General features: G+C 39.5%; 1 protein-coding gene across 35 annotated transcripts in view; it reads left to right on the top strand.

The window, feature by feature from the left end:
- The window catches only part of SOX6 (SRY-box transcription factor 6), a 512,419-nt gene that overhangs the window by 431,789 nt on the left and 61,545 nt on the right, over positions 1–19,085 (top strand). For 25 of the 35 annotated variants that reach the window (XM_081154523.1, XM_081154504.1, XM_081154513.1 and 22 more), the window contains 3 exons: positions 1,461–1,610; positions 7,298–7,523; positions 10,352–10,539. In XM_081154523.1, coding sequence (XP_081010649.1) covers positions 1,461–1,610; positions 7,298–7,523; positions 10,352–10,539 — 564 coding nt within the window. The remainder of the gene's footprint in view (positions 1–1,460; positions 1,611–7,297; positions 7,524–10,351; positions 10,540–19,085) is intronic. The other 10 variants (XM_081154535.1, XM_081154524.1, XM_081154528.1 and 7 more) reach the window with 2 other exon arrangements.

Genomic DNA, 19,085 nt, shown 5'->3' with positions numbered 1-19,085 from the left:
CCTAGGATTTCGTGACTCTTTAATACTCAACAGTAGGGCATACTGGTCATGGTACCCGCTACTGCACAGTCAACGCTTTCTCGATTCTTCGCCATCTCGAGACTCTTCCGCACAGCACTTTTCTTCACTGGCTTAATCCAAGCGGGAAGTTTTCGGAAGCTTCCCTTGGCCTGCCTTTGAAGACACCTGGCTGGATTTCACAGAAAAAGGGTACACCAGAGTAAAAAGGAAACAGAAAGGACGGCCCCCTTTATTCCCCTAAGTTTTAGCGGCTTGACTGACTTGTGAATTTTTCTTGCCACTGAGTCATTGCACACACAGAATTATGAAACTTTCATTTCTTTAGAGGCTTGTTATATTAGAAAAATTGTTCCAAAGAAAGCAACAATCATGACATAAGCACATCTGGCTCTGGCAAATTATTCTTTATTAAGCTTTCATTTAATTACATGTGCTGAAAGGTCTGTTTTTGATTACTGTAATTTTTTTTATTTGTCCATCTGAATGATAGTAATGCTGGAAATTACATACAAACCACCTGTTTTTTCTCCCCTACTGTGTGGCAAAGTTGGAGTGATTTTCTCTGTGGTTGATGAAAATAGGAAGCTTTCAATTTATTATGATAGAAATATGCCTATCAATGTAATGGCTTAATCTTGATGATAACAAGAAAATATTTGAGTGGCATTTTCAAGCATTAAATATTGTTAAGATTGAAGTATCTGAATTCTGGTCACCTAGCAGATCTACATGTTCATGTGTCACCAGTTTCACCCAAAACCTAATAAACTGACATTTAAGTATTTAACATCCTGTGCTACAAGAAAGAAGCTTGGTTTTATTATTATTTTTGTCATGAATCCACCTATATTCCCTTGAGGATTGTGTTATACGCTGCCTAGAAATGAGGCCCTGAAAAAAGAGAGACTTCTGTTGGGCCACAGGGATCTTGAAGGCAGCACTGTTATCGTTCAGAAGGATCAGCATTCCCAGAGAAGCGGGGCAGCACTGAATAAAAACAATGTTCTTGCAGGAACCCTTAGGAAAGCTCAGATCAGCTTCTTCATTTATGAATATTAAAATTACAAGAATGGACATACCAACTTTTAAAGAACTTTTAATAAAGATTCTAGGTGATAGAAAGAATCTTAAAGACCATTTAGTCAAATTCCTTTTTGTACAATTGAAGAGACTGAGCTCTAGAGCGAGCAAGTCCTTTGTTTAGCAAGTCCATAAAGTTATTGCCTAAAAGACCAGGGACGGAACAATGACCCCTGTGCCAGCACTCATCTTTTTTCTGTTGCGTTATTTAGTCTCTCTTATTTTCCTTTTTGAAAAATAGTGAAAGAGCAATCGCAAGGCTGTCAGAGAAACAGTTATCTAACAATACGGTAAGTTTTTTTTGAAACTCCATTTCAGCTGCATTTAAAGAGATAATGTTTGTCTTCCCTGTTTTGCAGCAGCTCTATGCGGCTCAGCTGGCCAGCATGCAGGTGTCACCTGGAGCAAAGATGCCATCAACTCCACAGCCACCAAACACAGCAGGGGCAGTCTCACCTACTGGGATAAAAAATGAAAAGAGAGGGACCAGCCCTGTAACTCAAGTTAAGGTACTTGCTTTGTAGGATTGTGGAAACAGTTTGGAAAATAGCTTCACAAGAAAGGTAGTGAACCGGGCTGTGCTGGGAGTAAACAGCAGGAAGCACAGCAACATAAAGGATCCCCAAGTGCTCCTCTTTATGGCAGATTTCACAACCGAGCGCTGAGAAACAGGTGTTTCCCGTTTGATAACAATAGTGCCATATTGTGAGATCTTTACCTAAATCTGCAAACTCACTTCTCAAGAGTTTTTCCCCTTTGGAGTCTAGCTTTTATTTTTTAATGTTCACTGGCATGAATGGCCATGGTTTTATTACCAGTGTTTGTCATAGACTTGTGACATTTCTCTCTAAGTTTCTTAAACAGGTGGGGAGCCAACTTATAGTACTGGAGAAGGAGGATCTCAAAACTTTAGATTTAAAAAAAGGGAACAAAAAAGAGCCTAATGGTGGGTTTGTGTGGTTTGTTGATAAAGGTCTCCCTTTCAAAAAAAGTTAGAAAGGTGGGCTCTGAGAAATGAGTGGTAGCATTGCATACTCGTGCTTTGAGGCCATATAGGTTGTGATAAGATAAACAGGCTCTCCCAAGGGATGGCTAGGACATTAATCGATACCTTCCCTCACCGCTTTTCAGTGCCTTAGCGTGGGGCGGCCAGGAGCTACTTGGCCACTAAGGGAAACTGATGATCCATTCCAACTTTGTGCTGCAGCTGGTACCTATAGGTGGTACTGGTTGGTTTTTATGATTGCCTTTCCTTTGTATATTGAATTAAGAAATTCAAACAGTTCAGGAAAACAATTGTTTTGTATAATTACCCCTCTACTTATAAAGGGGTAAGCTAAGCACAGATGTATTATTGTAATATGCCCAAAGTACTGCATTGGGAGAAGGTTTGCAATTAGTAAATCTTCACATGGAAAATATCTAAAGCCCAACAAAACAGCATTGAATGCTCTAAACTCACATAAATTTATCTTCTAATATTTGCAGATAGAAATTTTGAGATTTCAGAAAGGACATAAAAAAAATACGGGTCCCAAATACCAAAGATAAGAAAACATCATGAAGAGAAATAGTTCTGCCTGTGCCCCACCCAAAGGAATTAATTTAATGCCACCCATGTTTTTATTTTTTGATTTTATTTTTTAAAAATTTATCTTTACTGTTGAAAGTATTACAGATGTCCCCCCTTTTCGCCCGATTCATCCTCCTACCCCACATCCATCCCCCAGGCCTTCTCCACACTATCATCTGTGTCCACGGATCATGCATATATGCATGTAAGTTCTTTGATTAACCTCTCCCCACTAGATTCTTCGAAGAACTAGGTGGGCATTTATGTTTTGTTGTTAGAAATGCTGAGCTGTGACAATACACCGTTTACAGTTACTAAGATAGTATAAGGATGGTAGCAGACATTTTTGTGTTCCAAGAGTTTCTATTTGTGACTAAGAGTCAGAACACTACAACTTAACCAAGGCACTTCAATTATAGTTGTTAGAGTATGAGCGTATCAAGCATCGGTGACTTGAGGTATTGAGTATTAGCTATTTTAACATGAAAAAGTCATTTTATAAGTGAGTTGGCCAAATGGAACTACACCAAACCAAGCCTTTACTGGATGAGTAAAATGTTCCCTGGTTAAATTTAAGTTTATATCTGCTTTTACCATTCCAGCTTTGTGGGCCAACTGAATTTTATTACTCACTTGACCACATGCAGATTCTTAGGGAGTTCTCTATATAATTTGACCTGACTATATTTTATGGTAATAACAAAGGAAGCATTCCTTATGTGTATTAGATTGTTTATTGTATGTGTGGGTAAAAATATATAGACAGAGACATAAAACCAATGTTTTAAATTTTAAAAATAGCTCCTATCTATTATTGAAGAAGTTCTGAGAACAATCTTGTAATTTTCTAATTGAACGAATTATGGTCACTGGAATATCTCATGTTTCTGTTTCTAGTCATTGCTTTCCCTGTGTGTGTAACACATCCACATCACAAAGGGCATAGTCTGCTGAAGGTAACAAAATAGACACAAATGGCTTTATGTACCTTCTTCCTCCAGAATTTTTATTCACTATAATTTTCAACATCAGAAGTCAGAATGTTTCTGTTCAAATGTCATTTCTACCATTTTTACCAGCCATGTCATGTGGGCAAGTTACTTAAACCTTTTTCAGCCTTAATTTTCTCCTCTGTAAAATGAAAGTTAATATTATTGTGGATCTTAAATGAGATAATACATCCTCTAGCATATAGTGAGTGTTCCAAAATGTTAGTATAGTGATGATGATGATGATCTGATGGTAATAAAGAAAATGGTGGTGGTGATAGTAGAGCTTGTGATGGAAATATCTAGCTGTATACTGAGAGAGGTCCTAACAAAGTACCTAGAGGATTACCATTTTCAACCATGATAGAGGAACAGGGACCAGATTTACTCTCTCAGCTTAAACAATGAAAACTCAGGACAAAATATAGAAAACAGTGGTTTTCAGACATTTACAATAGGGGTACAGACAGTGATCCCTGACTAAAAAGAAAGAAGTGAAGCAAGCACTATAGTTGTTTCAGCTTAATATCTGGAGCGAATTTCCAGGCAATAGTTCAGGGAGCGCTGCACATAAAGTTTGGCAGCTCCCCTGAGTAGAGATAGAGTTCGGAGTTCAGGGATGCTGAGGTAGATGGGCTTTGTGAGACAGTGCCAAAGAGACAGACCTGCACGCAGAGAGTACATTGAAGATCTGCAGAAGGTTCCCCAAATTTAGCTGAGTATGATTAGCGTATTCATGTGAGGAAACTATCTAACATAGGGACGAAGAACAGATTAGCAGACAAAACAGTTGCAAGATTCACAAAAGACTGAGAATGGTTTGTATTCCCAGTAGTGAGAGTGGGAAGTTCTCCTGACATATGGCGCATCGAGTAGAATCCCCAGAAGGGTATTACCTCAGTAGTGGGCCAAATTATCGCTAGATTAAGAGCCGCTCTGGATCTGCCTAATAAAGCTTAAAAGTATGTCTAGAAAGGATCAGATTGTTCTGTGTCTCAGAGCAAAGTTCACAGCTATTTAAAGGAATACACAAACTCTGACACCCAACAATGTAAAGCTCACAATGTGTGGCATCCTTTCAGTAATTATCAGGCTTTCATAAAAGCTAGAAAATATGAACAATAATGGGGAGAAAACTCAGTCAATAGAAACCGACCCCAAAATGACACAGATCATAGAGTTAGTAGACAAGACAGTAAAGGCAGCTATTGTAAGAGACTTGCAGGTATAGCCAACTGAGGAAATAGGCACATCTGCTCCTAGAAAACACCCACAGAGCTCTCAGGCAGGGCAGGCTGTGAGGACCAGTAGCAGGTCTGACTTGGTAGAAAGGGATTTACATGATTGGTAGTTGATAGGTGATTCCCGTGCTCAGTGGCATTGTTTGTGAAAGTGGCAATTATTAAATTATAAAAATAAATAAATTTGAGTATATTTGAAGTTGAATAAAGCCAGATGTTATAAACTCCATATGTTCAAGAAGGTAGGGGAAAACATGAGAGTTATATAAGGCAAGACAGGGAAGACTTAGATCGAATGTCTGGAGATGAAAAATACAGTGTTTGAAATTAAAAGTACACTGGATTAGTACAGCAACAAATCAGACATTACAGAAGAAAAGATTAGGGAATCTGATTACATAACAATGAAACTATCCAAAATGAAAAACATAGAAAAAAGACAGTGCTGTGGGACATCAAATGGCCTAATACATGCATCTGAAGCCCCATAAGGAAAATGAAGGAACAGAAAACTATATTTGAAGAAGCAATAGCTGACAGTATTTCAAATTTGAAGAAAACTCTAAACTCAGATATCTACGCTCAGTGAACCCCCAAATAAAGAAACATGGAGAAAACTAACTAGATACCTAGCATGTGAATCACTATTATTTAGATATGAATGAAGGAACTAACTAGTCTAAGTATCCTTTGAGTTCAGAGCAAAAGGGAGTAATCTGTAATTAAGCATGTTGGGTAATTTTGACATTTATAATATATATAACTGTGACCTAAGAACCTATCTTATTTCTATATAATAAGTAAAAGAACATTGCAACATAGATGTGTCCAATTACCTATTTCCTACCATGACCAAAACAAAGCAAAACAAAAGCAAAAACACTGTAGGGCATCACTACATTATCAAGTGACTTATTGTGTTTGATAGTATAGTAGTAAGGGGACCTGGGATTTAAAGTCCAATAAACTAGAATTCAAATTTTGTCCCTCTATGTATAGCTTTAGACATTGATTTTATCACTCAGACCCACCTTCCTTTGTGAATTTAGAATAATACTGCCCAACTTCATAGATTTATTGACAGTGAAATAAGCTAATATGTGTGAAAATGTCTAGCACAGTGCTTGATATATAGTGGCTTTTCTGTTGAATGTTATTTTTATTTTTTTCTAGTTCTCCTTTCTGAGTAGTACTTTCTGGCATCCCTTTTTGTTTCCTCTTAAACAATGACCATTAATACTGAAAGAGACCTTAGAGATCAGCTAGAATCAGCCCCCGCTCCCCCTTTTTCCTACAGATGAAGACACTGAGCCTCAGAGAGGCCACAGGTTTGCCAAGGGGGAGAATGTTCTGTTTCCAAGCTCTACTGTGTGTTTTAAATAATAACATCAAAAGCAGGTTTTCTGTGCCTTCTCAGAAGCAAGATAGGAATTAACATTTACTGACAGTTTTATTTTAGAACACAATAATGCAGATCTTAAAACTGAACATTTAAATGAATATGCTCATATTACAAGTAAGTTTTTAGCATGATGGAAATGTTGTGACGGGTATTTTATGGCAGGATAAATGAGACAAAATAAAGGCAAGGAGCTTGGCTTTTGAGCTTCTGGTTAAACTAGAGTTACAAGCAAGATATTTGAATCGTGTGCTCAGTATAGGACAGACATCTTAAAATAGACATTCTGTAAATATATGGAGCGAAGATATAAAGAGACATCACTTTAGACATGAAAAATAAATTGCATATAGCATGGTATGTAAAACATAATTATAATGTGTGCTAGCTCTTTGCAAAAATTAATTTTAAACATGAATAGAGACCAGAATACAGACCATGAAGGGTGCCCACACCCAGAAAGCCACATAGAAGCCACACTGTGGTATGCGGCTCCCTGGGCAGAGGCCCAGGGGATCGAAGAAGGCCTTCCGTGTTTCCATTTTTAAAGTACTTGCAATTGTTTGATTTAAAATATATATTAAAAAATTAGCTGCAGAGCCCATTTATAGTTCCAGGAACTTTTAAGAGAGAATAACACAGAAGCACTATGGAGCTGCTGAAATTTTAAATAATTCTCTGTAAATGCCCTAGGTTAATTTAGATCCCTGAAAACACATTAGGAAATTAAGCTGTAATGTGAGCTAATTCAGATTTTAATTTGGCAAAAAGAATGATCCAACTACACAGTTAATGTAAATAGAAGCATAACAGGGAAATTAATGAGGTTTCCTTCTGATGCATCTTCAAGGAGGTAGATAATTAGCTCTTTTGTTATGATTGTAGGAGAATGTGGCATTGTCTCTGAGGTGTAAAATAACTGTGGCTTACTAAGTGATAATGTGCTTCATTTGTCTTTTTCTTTTTAATAATTATTTATGTTAAACTCTCGTAGGATGAAGCAGCAGCACAGCCGCTGAATCTCTCATCCCGACCCAAGACAGCCGAGCCTGTAAAGTCCCCAACCTCTCCCACCCAGAGCCTCTTCCCGGCCAGCAAGACCAGCCCTGTCAACCTGCCCAACAAAAGCAGCATCCCCAGCCCCATCGGAGGAAGCCTGGGAAGGGGATCCTCTTTAGGTAAATGGAAAGGCCAGCACCAGGAAGAGACTTATGAATTAGGTAAAAGAAAGCAAACCTGTTGAGTGATGACTGATCCTTGTTTCCCAAGTGTTCCTTAGTCCAAGAAAAAAAAAAAAAAGTAAAATCTGTTCTATAAAACAACCCAATTTGGTTCTTTTTGGATGATTAGAACTCTTGGAAAAGGCCATTATGTAAGTTCTGCTGGTGATGGTGATGAGTTCCCTCCAACAGATCAGAGGCTTGGCAATATCTGTGCTTCGTCTTTGCTTTGCCACTAAAGTAACTCTGGGCAGAAGGGGTGACCATGAACCCCCCAAGGGCCTAAAGGGACCCTGGCCTCAAAGCTGCCTGCCAAAAGCCCAAAATTCCTTTGAAATTTTATGTTTTCGTTTTAAAATGTACGTGAATTTTACATCTAATCTGTTAGTTTGCATTAAAATAAATACAAGTGACACATTTCAATGACATGCTATGAAATAAAATTGGAATCTAATAGGATATGTCATAATGATCCTCTGGCTTCTTAGACTCGCTGACATATGGCCAGGTCTCTCTAGGAACATTCACACCCCAGCATGAGCAGCATACAGGAAAAACATGGCTTTTGGCGTCAGACAGACTTGGACTAAGAGCCTTTACTTACTAGCTTTATAATCCTGGGAAAGATATTTAATCTTTTAAAATTCAGTTTCCTAATCTTTGAAAGGGGGATATTATTACCTGGCTCGTAGGTTGTTATGAGAATTAAAAGAGAAAAATGCATATAAAGAGGCTAACGTGGCGGCTGGCACCTAAAGGCCTGGGGCTTAAAAAGGCTGCACTGAGTGAACACCAGCGCATTTACATGTGCGTGCGGAATGAGCAGCGATGTGGAAGCGCTTGTCAGTGGCTTTGCTGCTTTATTTTACTATACTCTTTAAGTCTCTTACTGTTCAAATAAAGACACAAATTCAGAGGGATTAGGGACTCGAGCTGGCATTGATTCACCATATTACCTTCCTTGTGTTATTGAGTCCTGGAGCCTGAAATGCTTATTATAATAAATTAAATAATGGGTAAATGTAGCCATTTACAGCTCACCATTTTTGCCTATCTTATCTCATCTGAGTTAGGGAGTATGGTGTTAATACCCTCGCTGTATGTAAACTGTGTCTGTCATACGTAAAATGACTTGCCCACAGCCTGTAGCTCTGCAGTCAGCAGAGCTAAGACCAGAGTCCAGGTCCTCTCCCACCTAACGCGATGCTCTTTTGTGAACTCAGCTGGGATACGTGCTGAGCTGGGCTGAGTCTAAGGGTATTGCTGATGGTGAGAGGTGGGCCTTCCTCACTGAAATGTGCCCGTTAGGAACCACATGGCAGCCTGTTCTCATTTTGAGTCAGGACTAGTCCATGGTTTTGCTGTGGGAGAGAGAACTGAATCAGTTCCAGTGCGTGAATGTGATCACTGTGTTGTTGGAAGTTGTGAGACAATAAAGAAGCCAACATCAGTAAATAATAGACTTGATCTTGAAATGGCCCTCCTATGATCCACTTGAGAGTTTTATTGGGAAAGCATTTGTTTGCTGAACTGAGGTACTGAGCATCGTGAGGGACAGAGATGACTGTGTCGCAGGCCCTGCTTTGATGGAGTTTATACTTCAGCAGAGCATATGTCTTAGATCCTGAGCTAGAAACGGGCTGAAGTACTAGCCCTCTGCTCGAGACAACATAGGAGAGATTTTTTTTTTTTTTTTTGATCAGAAAAGCTCTAGAGTAAAATATATGGGTTTCTATATCCTAAAAAGTGACTGACTTTTAAAATTTTTCCATAGACAGCTTTGGGAATATTTTCTAAACGCAAAGGCACATGTAAGTGTGCGTGCGCGCGCGCGCGCACACACACACACAGACATGGGTCATAAAATGCTCGTGCCAGGGTACAAACAGGTGGATCTAAAATCTATGAATCAGCAAACAATTGTTTTCTTTTTCTCTAGAATTGGAAAAACTTATCTAAAGTATTAATTTTAACCTATAGTATAATGTAAGATATGAGGGAAAATTAGTCAGTTTAATTTTGAATTTATCCCCACTGTGTAGCATGGAACATAATGAAAGTAAATATTTATTATCAGTTTATTTGAAGCTTTGTTCTTATGTGAAAACCATCCCCACTCATACAGCCTCCCTGTCAGGAAAACAGGAAGCTGAGAGCTGTGGGTGTTCCGGTGGGGGCAGGCAATGGGTTGTCATTCTCTTGGTAAATAACTGAGGCAGCCTGCCGAGTAGAATGCTTCATTAACCAGCCAGTGACTGGGAATGGAGAGTGTGGAGTGGCCCTTCCCGCGCCCTCTCTCCTGCGGTGGACATATGAACACACACATGCAGATGTCACTAAAGGACACATGTAGCCTCACAGATTTTTCCTGCTAGGCCAGAACCAGCTTTCCTGAATTAGCACACCAAGTATAATGAGCAACCTGAACAGGTATCTCTGTCCCTGTCCCCCTCCCCACCCCCTCCTTCCCCACTGCTCTCCCACTAATTGTTAGATGTAGCCAGAGCAGATAAATATATACACATGATTGGAATCTAGGGACCTTCACCTGTGAGGCGGGTTGACAGCCCAGCTAAACCGGAGCGCTGGGGTGTCCTCCAAGAGCTGAAAAGCAAAACAAGACAAAGAACCAAAACCAACGAAAGAACAGCAGAGCTTCGTTGCCCTGGCTTTCTGTGCTCTACCCACAGTATTGCCATTTCTTAATCACAAACATGCCCCTTTCTTGTCTGGAGAATGCAGCATTCTACAGGGGAGTGGAGAGTGGCAATACTTTTTTTACAGATTCTCACCTCACAAGCCTCTGATAATGCATCCTATGTGTGCAGATATCCTGTCCAGTCTCAACTCCCCTGCCCTGTTTGGGGATCAGGATACAGTGATGAAAGCCATTCAGGAGGCTCGGAAGATGCGAGAACAGATCCAGCGGGAGCAACAGCAGCAACAGCCACATGGTGTTGATGGGAAACTGTCCTCCATGAATAATATGGGGCTGAACAACTGCAGGAATGAAAAGGTAACACTTGCTTCCCTCCTTCACTGGCTTTGCTAGACCCACTGGCTCTCTCTCATGTGGCTCTTTCCAGGCTCTCAAGCATCAACCTGCAGCCAAAGATTTGTGCTTCTAGCTCGGGGGATGTCTTATATCCCATTCAAGCATTACTGCTGATGAACAAACCCACCCTTTCTTGCTTATGTGGGTTGCCTCCCAGGCGCCCACCCAGGCACCCACCCAATCTGCCTGCCTGTTGATGTCTTCCTGTCCCATTCTATAAGATTTAGGAATACCTTATAATAAAGGAGATATGTGAGGTTATTAGAATAAGAATAGAATACCAGAATATTTAAAAAGAAGGAAGAAGCCTATAAGGTCATGATGGGAGCTAATAAATTACTGTGACGCACCACTGAATTTCTTACTAAGCTTCCTATCAGCCAGAGCAGAAAATAAAACAAAGCAGCTTACAAAATACATTCATTGATATTTGTTTTGGTTCAAAAAATATTTATCAAGAACTTATTCTATAGTAGACACTGTTTTAGGCACTAAAACAGTAAACAAATCAGATAAAAAAAAACCCTCTCAGAGCTGACATTCTAATAGGGGAACACAGATGACCAAAAAATAAATGTTAAATACATGATGTAATGTCAGTAATATTAGGAGGTGAATAAATGCCATGAGAAAAATAGAAGCAAGTTCGGGGACTAGGGAGTTACGGGGTTGCTCCTTTAGACAGGGAGGTAAGGACTCTCTGAGAAAGTGACACTGAGCAGAGCTATGAGTGAAGTCACGGTGCAGGCAGGCCCTGCACGGAGCAGGAGGAACAATAAGCCTAGAGGCCCTCCGAGCACAGGACCAGCAACTGGAAGGCTGGTGAGAGAAGGGAAAGTGTGGGACAGAGCATGTTAGACCCTGGCGGCCCTGGCAAGACTGCATTTCACTCCCTGCTGGGAACCCTTAGACGCAATGACACAATATGACTTACCTTTAAAAAGATCATTCTGTCTAATGGGTGAGAATGGACTGTAGGAGGCTGAGAATGGAAACGGAGACAGTTGAGAGGCTTTTGCAGTATACTGGGTGGAAACTTCCGACTCTCTGATGAGCGAATGATCCTCGCCATTCCTTGCCCTGTTGCTGCATCGCTCCCATTTCTGCCTCCCTCTTCACATGGCTGTCTCCTATTTCCCTGTGTCTCCAGATCTCCCTCTTCTTAGAAGGACATTAGTCATTGGATTTAGGATGCACCCTAATCCAAGGTGACCTTATTTTAACTTGATTATACCTGCAAAGACCCATTTCCACATAAGGTCTTGTTTTCAGGTACCAAGGGTTAGGACTTGAATATATCTTTTGGGGGGTACACAAGCCAACCAATTAGTAGGATACAGAGCCATTGCTCATGTTGAATCAACCTCTCGTTCTTGATTGATCTATACACTTTAGCTACACCAGCTGGGGTACAGGGAACTGGGAAGGGGTTTGAGGGGATGGAAGTCTCATAGCAGGTCTGTGACCAAAGTCCTCACCCAGATTACGAAGCTTAGCTCTAGAAGTATTGATTTCCCAAAGCTTAATAAAGAATTCAACTTGACTCTCAGTTCTTACTGTATTGATCTACTAATGTTAACATTATGTGTGTGTGTATACGCTATTTAAAATTAATCATTATTATTAGACACCCTACCTTGACTGGTCCTCTTGGAAAAATTTTCAGATCAGGTAGGAGAGAGACACTCTGGGGGAATGGAGGGTCTTTCGGAGCCTTTTAAGCCATAAACATTTGTATACTTGGGACTTGTCAGGCACATGCCAGTCACTGGATCTGTTCAACCAAGTGCCTCATTCCCCGTTAAGCCCTCCATTCTTGGCCATGGGTTCACAAGGCAGAGCCCTTCTTTAAGAGCTGCCTGAATAGACGGTACAGACCGCAAGAAAAGAAAAACCTTGTCCCCAAACCTCTTCTCCCTCTGATGTTACAGATAAACACAAAGTCCTTCTTTTGACCTAAGATACTATCTTCTGCTCAGCGAGAACACCATGAAATAATAACCTATTTAACCTTAATGTAAATAACTTCATAAGATCCTTTTTGGGGACCTGGGTAGGTAAAGAAGTTTTGGTATGGGGCTACTGAGTGGGAAATTGGGTTAAAAACAAGAGAATAGGTATATGTACCACAGACCATTTCTTACTTTACAATTTTGTCACGGGTTAATCCTAAAATTAATTTGAGAAACATGTCAGTGATTTGTTTAATTGAGTCTTTTTTATTTATTAGTTTTCAAATGCAGTAATATATGCTTACTGAAAATTCTAGTAATACAGAAAGATATATGGTGAAAAGCTAATTACCCTCCTCACCCCATTAACTACCATTAATGATTCAAAAAAATTTTTTGAGTAGTAACAAGCATTAGTGATTCAGAAATTTTCTTTGCATATATGAGAAAGTATTAATGATTTAAAAAGTATATATTCTTACTTGGAGTAGTGGTCACTAGGGTGTTACCAACTGTGTGATATTCAGCAAGTTGGTTAACCTCTCTGAATCTCAGTTTCTTCATCTATTAAACAAGGGTAGTGATCTGGGTTACAATGGCATAAGCTCATGTGAATATACCCAGTGCGGCTCCTAGTACAGAGTAGGAACTTTCTTATCTTATGTTTCCATACCTTTTTTAAAAATTAAATTTATTCGGATGACATTGGTTCCCCAAACCATACAGGTTTCAAGTGTACAACTCAACAAAACATCTTCACACTGCATCGTGCACTACCCCTCAAGCAAAGTCTTTCTGTCCCCACCCCACCCCGTTTGCCCACCTCTACCTACCCCGCACTCCACTTTCCCTCTGGCTGTCACCACACTGGTGCCTGTGTCTATGAGTTATGTATCTATGTTTTTTGGTTAATCCCTTCACCTTTCATCCAGTTCCCCAACCTCCTCCCTGCTGACAGCTGTCAGTCTGTTCCATTTATTCTTTTAAATTAAATCATGGGTGATCTTTAAATATGTGGAACAAATATACTACTTTGTCACAGATATGAGATCCTCACATAGTAATGGAAGGGTCAGTAGAAGGGAGCAGTAGGTTTCTCAGATTCCGGCACATTGGCCAACGCACATACTTAAATTCCTTCCCAATTGAGCTGATACACAGAGTGAGAATCTTGAGCTTTATTAGATCAGATCAAGGTTTCTCAACCTTGGCATTATTGCCCTGGCAATTCTTTGTCATGGGGGCATTAATTTGGCCTCTATTCATTAGGTGTCAGCAGCATTCCCCCCTTTTGTGACAACCAAAGATGTCTTCAGACACTGTCAGATGTCCCCTACTGGAGGAGGGGGGACAAAATTACCTCTAGTTGAAAACCACTGGGCTAAATAAAGTACACTTAGAATTAATACATTCCAGAAACCTCAGTCCACACAAAAAGTGTTTCATTTAGATAGCTGTGTTATTGTTAAATTATGAAAAATAATTTGCCTTTGACTGATGTCATGAATGAAATATTTCTTTGAAAAATGTATGTAGGAATTTTTGTTTGGAATATTAACATAGAGAATACTTAAAATAGAATGTGTATATATGCCATTTAGCTTTGGGAGAGATGAGAAATGCACTCAGTATTGCCGCAGCAACCCGGCCTTTCAGTGAAGCCCCTCGGTTGTACCGAGCAGGCTTAGATCAGCAGCGTGCCCGTCCGTGGGCACTAAACCCAGCAGTAAATTGGCGCTGACTACACCTTGCTTCCAGCAGTGAGTCTCTCCATCTGTCTGACACTGTGACCTGAGATTGTGAATTTGTATCATCAGTTGGAGTGGAAGTTTGAAGTTAAAACACTGTTAACTTCAGATACAGGTCAATTTTAAGTCTTTCTCACTGACTTAATTCATTTTGGAAGAAGTCGTCTGAGGTTCTGAAATAATGATAACACCTATTTCCCATTGGGAGATGAGGAAGAGAGTTGAGAGGTTAGGTTAAGATTGAAAGTAATGAAATAAATCCAAACTTGACCTAAAACATATCACACTGAATATAACTGAGCCTCTGAAGGTAAGCAGCAGGGGGGTTTCTACAGAACCAGAAAGGCCTGGTTTCCCAGTTACAGGGAGTTGTCTCAGTAGAAGACTTTACTGGTTGAATTTGGAGCACTGGAAAAGTCTGTGGAATTCAGCGATGTGTTCACAAGCTCTCCTTAGCATACGTGACCCCCCTCCCCAATAGTGTTACTCTTGAACATACATTTTGTGGTTTTGTAGGTGTCATTTAGTTTCTAGAGTTAGTATCTATTCCTGCTTATAAGGTTAGTTGCAGCCAGAAGACTAAATTTAAAACAACATTGAAGGACTCCTGTGAAGGAACAGCTTTTTGGTCCTCATAATCAAAATATCCATTTTAATTTTATGAGGTTCCATAAAACATGACTTTTTCTTCTAAGGATCAGATCTTTTTCTGAGGTCAAAGAGGGTAAATATATAATGTGAAATAAGATTGATAAAGTAGATTGTGACAAATTCAGTTTAACTATCCTCAGAATTGTCCACTTTGGAATGATCTCACTTTCCTTAAATATAAAGATCTATAAATTAGATTTATGAATTTGTTCTCGTAACCTATAATATAGTTTTAGAGAAATTTTCAGTGTTTCTGTCATAAAACCTTATAATTTATTAAGCATCCCTGGTTACTCTCTCATTAGAACGTTCTTTACAGAGGGATGTGTCACAGATCTGAGAAGCAGAGGATGGGGTGGAGATCGGCAAGCAGGGTTATTGGGGAATTCTTTCTGATTGCCACCTATGGAAGGAAAAGGACCCAAGTAGGATTGGGCTGCAGTGCGGCCTCAGCCAAGGCCTCGGCCAACCCCATAGGAAGCCTCGAGGCTGCCATGGTCATTCAGAATTGCCCCAAGTGGAAGGGGTGAGCTTTTATACACATGTGTCAGCCAGTTTCTGGATGAGGGCTACTTTGGGAAGGGGACATGACCTTGTGAAGTGACTGTCTTTGGCTGGGTCAATGCCAAACAGCTGAGGGTGAGCTACTAACAACATTTTTGCAGTTGAGGGAATAAATTTTTCAGTCCTAAAGGGGAAATCTGGGCAGTGCATTGCAGTGTCTACTGTAGAATGTTTGTGTGACATGTAGTAACATTAGATATAAGTAAAACATGCTTTGAATGTACATAAATATGAGCAAGTATCTACTACACAGGCATAGAGGTTCTTGTGTGTTTATAACACATATGGAATCGCATATATGCTCATATGAATACATGTCTACCCATGGTGCATTTCACTTTATTGAGTAAATCCCTATTTTGGTGCTTTAAAATGAAACATTGTTAACTTGATCAGCCAGAACGGCACCAACGGAGTTGTTCTGGTTGGCTGTGTCACAAGATATTTAGGGTCTGTTAAATATACAGATTGTGGGGACAATAGCCTGTAACGGCGCCTTAGGAGCTGTTATGCTCCATCATTTCAACATAGCTTCTGTGCATGGATTGTGAGTGTCTTGCCAACGGAAGTCTAACTTACTGCCCTGGCTTTTAGCTTTCCACACCAAGGACACCAGCCATTTCTATCCCTCAGTTCCAGTGCAATTAGATTATATTATAGGCTAATTGCTTACCAAATTTTGTTGTTTTGACATCTCTAAGATAGAGTATTTTAGTCATAACAATACACTGTAGAATTTTAAATAGGATGCTTCTAAATGTTCTTAGAGGTAAGTTAGAGAAGAGGCAAGGCAGAGTGGGCCTTCTTAGTGTTAAAGTGTGTTCTGTAATTTTTCTGAACTTCTTAATGTTTGAGTGCTGACTTGGTGATTGGTGAGCACGTTCCTTCATAAGTATTATGCAATTTGGGAATCTGGTTATTTTACTCATTTTAATAAAATTGAGGAGCCAGTAGATTGATTGCCTGCTGATAAGGCTGCTCATAAGTACACAGATTACACACCTGTATACATGTAGCCTGAACTGCTGTCCCCTTCATCTTTGGAGAATCTCTTAAGAAAAATGCTTGGCCTCATTGAGTGTCAAAGTGAGCTGCCGTGGACACTATTATCATACACTGCCTGCTTCTGAAGTCTATCCATGGAATTAAATCTGTACAGTGAAAGAATTGGATGGGACATTACATTTAATCTGGTCCAATTGCTTCAATTCATAGACAGGAAAACTGAGACCTAGAGAAAGAAAATGACTTACCCATGGTCACATAGTGTATTCATGGCAGAGCAGGAATTAAATCTCAGCTTTTCTAATTCTTAGTCAATAACATTTCTATTTCTAGAACAGTACCAGATTAATTGATTAGTTTTCTATGAGATCTTTGAGCCTGTTACATACAAACATACTTACGTCGGCAATCTCAACCCTTTGATGGAATAAGACAGGTTAAAAATCAACAAAAACTATGAAGCAGAAAAGCATTGAGCTCCCTACCTCCTGTATACTTGTCACCTTCTGTTGGGGTGGGACATTCTCCCCTGCCATGATATCCATTGGTTCTGGCTGTGGAAAGATATCAGTCAGGAAGCAGAAGGTTGAATGATGTAGACAGAGATAGAAGCGATGGCTAAACCCATAGCAGAATTGGAATTAGAGGCCATGGGTTTTGGAGTTGATTAATCCTGGCCTCGGTGTCTCGGGTTAATCTTGGGAGCAGGCTGTGCTGTTTTCTAACTGTTATTTAGGTAAGTTACTTAACCTCTGTGCATCTTAAGAGCATATCTATAAAACAGAGATCATTATTCTTTCCCTGAAGGATTGTTTTGAGGAAAAAGATGTCTAGAGTACATATCTGACACAGGAGGTACTCTGTTAATATTAGGTCCTTTTTCTCTTTAAGACCTCAGACAGGTTGTCAAATCTGTTGTGAATTTTATTAAATTTTTACTCTTTGATACTCTCCAGTGGTGAATGGGTTAACCTACAGCTTCTTGGGGCCAAATATCGTTAAGATAGAGTAGGTTAGTAAGAAGCTAATAGTCACCTTCTTACAAATCCAAAATATGTATTTTTCTTTTTCATTCTTTGAATAACTTGTATACACTGGCTACCTGCTAGGATCTGGCCACAGCCAACATGGTAGTGTTCAAATTTGATTACATTATTGTGCTGGGGAGCTTTTGTCCCTACTAATTTAATTTGTACTTTAATATATTTCCAGAAAATCAGAATTTCAGTCTATGAGTTTTGAAAATACTTAACCTAATTTTTGATAACCATATGACTTTCTCATGCCAAAATGATACTTTTTCAATCAAGTAAATGGGAAAATAATAATACAATCACTGAGGCACCATGTAAACTTGTTCCAATTTATTCAGAAAAGCAGTTGTTCATGTTTTACAAGTGTAAATTCTTGCTCCTCGCCCCTAGTTTGCAAGAAAAAAAATGTATGAGAATATTACTTCAGTCTGACATCGATGTAATAATACTGCTCCTTTTATTGGAAATGGAAAACATACCAGACGTCTTCTGCTTCACATTGTCAGTGGCCACAGCTCCTTGTTATTTATACAGTTGGTTCAGGTATTCATTGCTGCGTGACAGGAGAAGTTCAGACAGAAGATCAATACAGCCATACAACAGTAGGCAAAAGGGAATTGTGAGCAAGTGATTTAGCGAAGTGTATTTGGAATGACTGAATTTCTTACATAACACACAGACTAGAGAGATTTTGTTGTTGCAAAGGAGTACATAGTTGTTGTTTTTTTAATATATCTTTATTGATTTCAGATAGAGGAAAGGAGAGGGAGAGAGAGAGATAGAAACACCAATGAGAGAGTCATTGATCGAGCCCGCAACCCGGGCACGTGCCCTGACCGGGAATCGAACCCCTATCGCCTCGATCCTAGGCCGACGCTCAGCTGCTGAGCCACACCCAGCCGGGCCCATAGTTCTAATTAATCAGGAAGGTGGATTTTGTGAGCATTTGACTAACACACTCAGCTACAGTGCTTCTTTCTATTTAACCTGTTCCCAAGATAACAACTTGTCCTGTGAGGGGTATGGACACATTAGACACCTTACAGTAAAGGGAAAATCCTAATTTTAACACCCTCATTTGCAAAGCAGAGTAGTAGTTGGTTTTTAAAAAACATTTATATAGTACATTTCACATCATGACAAGAAGTATTTTTGTAGTGCTTCTATGTTTCAAAAACTTTATCACATATATTATCTCTCTTGAACCTTTCCAAATTCGGGGGTGTAGTAATACTATCCTTGTTTTGCAGATTAGGAAACTAAGTCCAGCTCTAGATAATGTTATTGCCCTCTCTTCATCGTCTCATTTGTTCCCTACATTGTTGTGAAATTGACAGGGCAGTTTTACTTCAAATCTAAAAGAAGACATACATCTGAGTTTCAAACATCAATTTTAATGAAGTGAATGCTAAAATCATGAGATAAAGAAGTCTACCTAGGTATATATGCTTCATGCATATTTCTTTGAAAGGGGTAGCTATTTATACTTGTGATAGTGTTTTTCCAGAACAGTATACACAGATCAAAATGCTATAAAATTAGAAAAAAAATGT

Source organism: Miniopterus schreibersii, assembly GCF_964146895.1.
Source record: "Miniopterus schreibersii genome assembly, chromosome: 12".
Taxonomy (NCBI): domain Eukaryota; kingdom Metazoa; phylum Chordata; class Mammalia; order Chiroptera; family Miniopteridae; genus Miniopterus; species Miniopterus schreibersii.
This window is presented reverse-complemented; position numbering and strand designations above follow the sequence as displayed.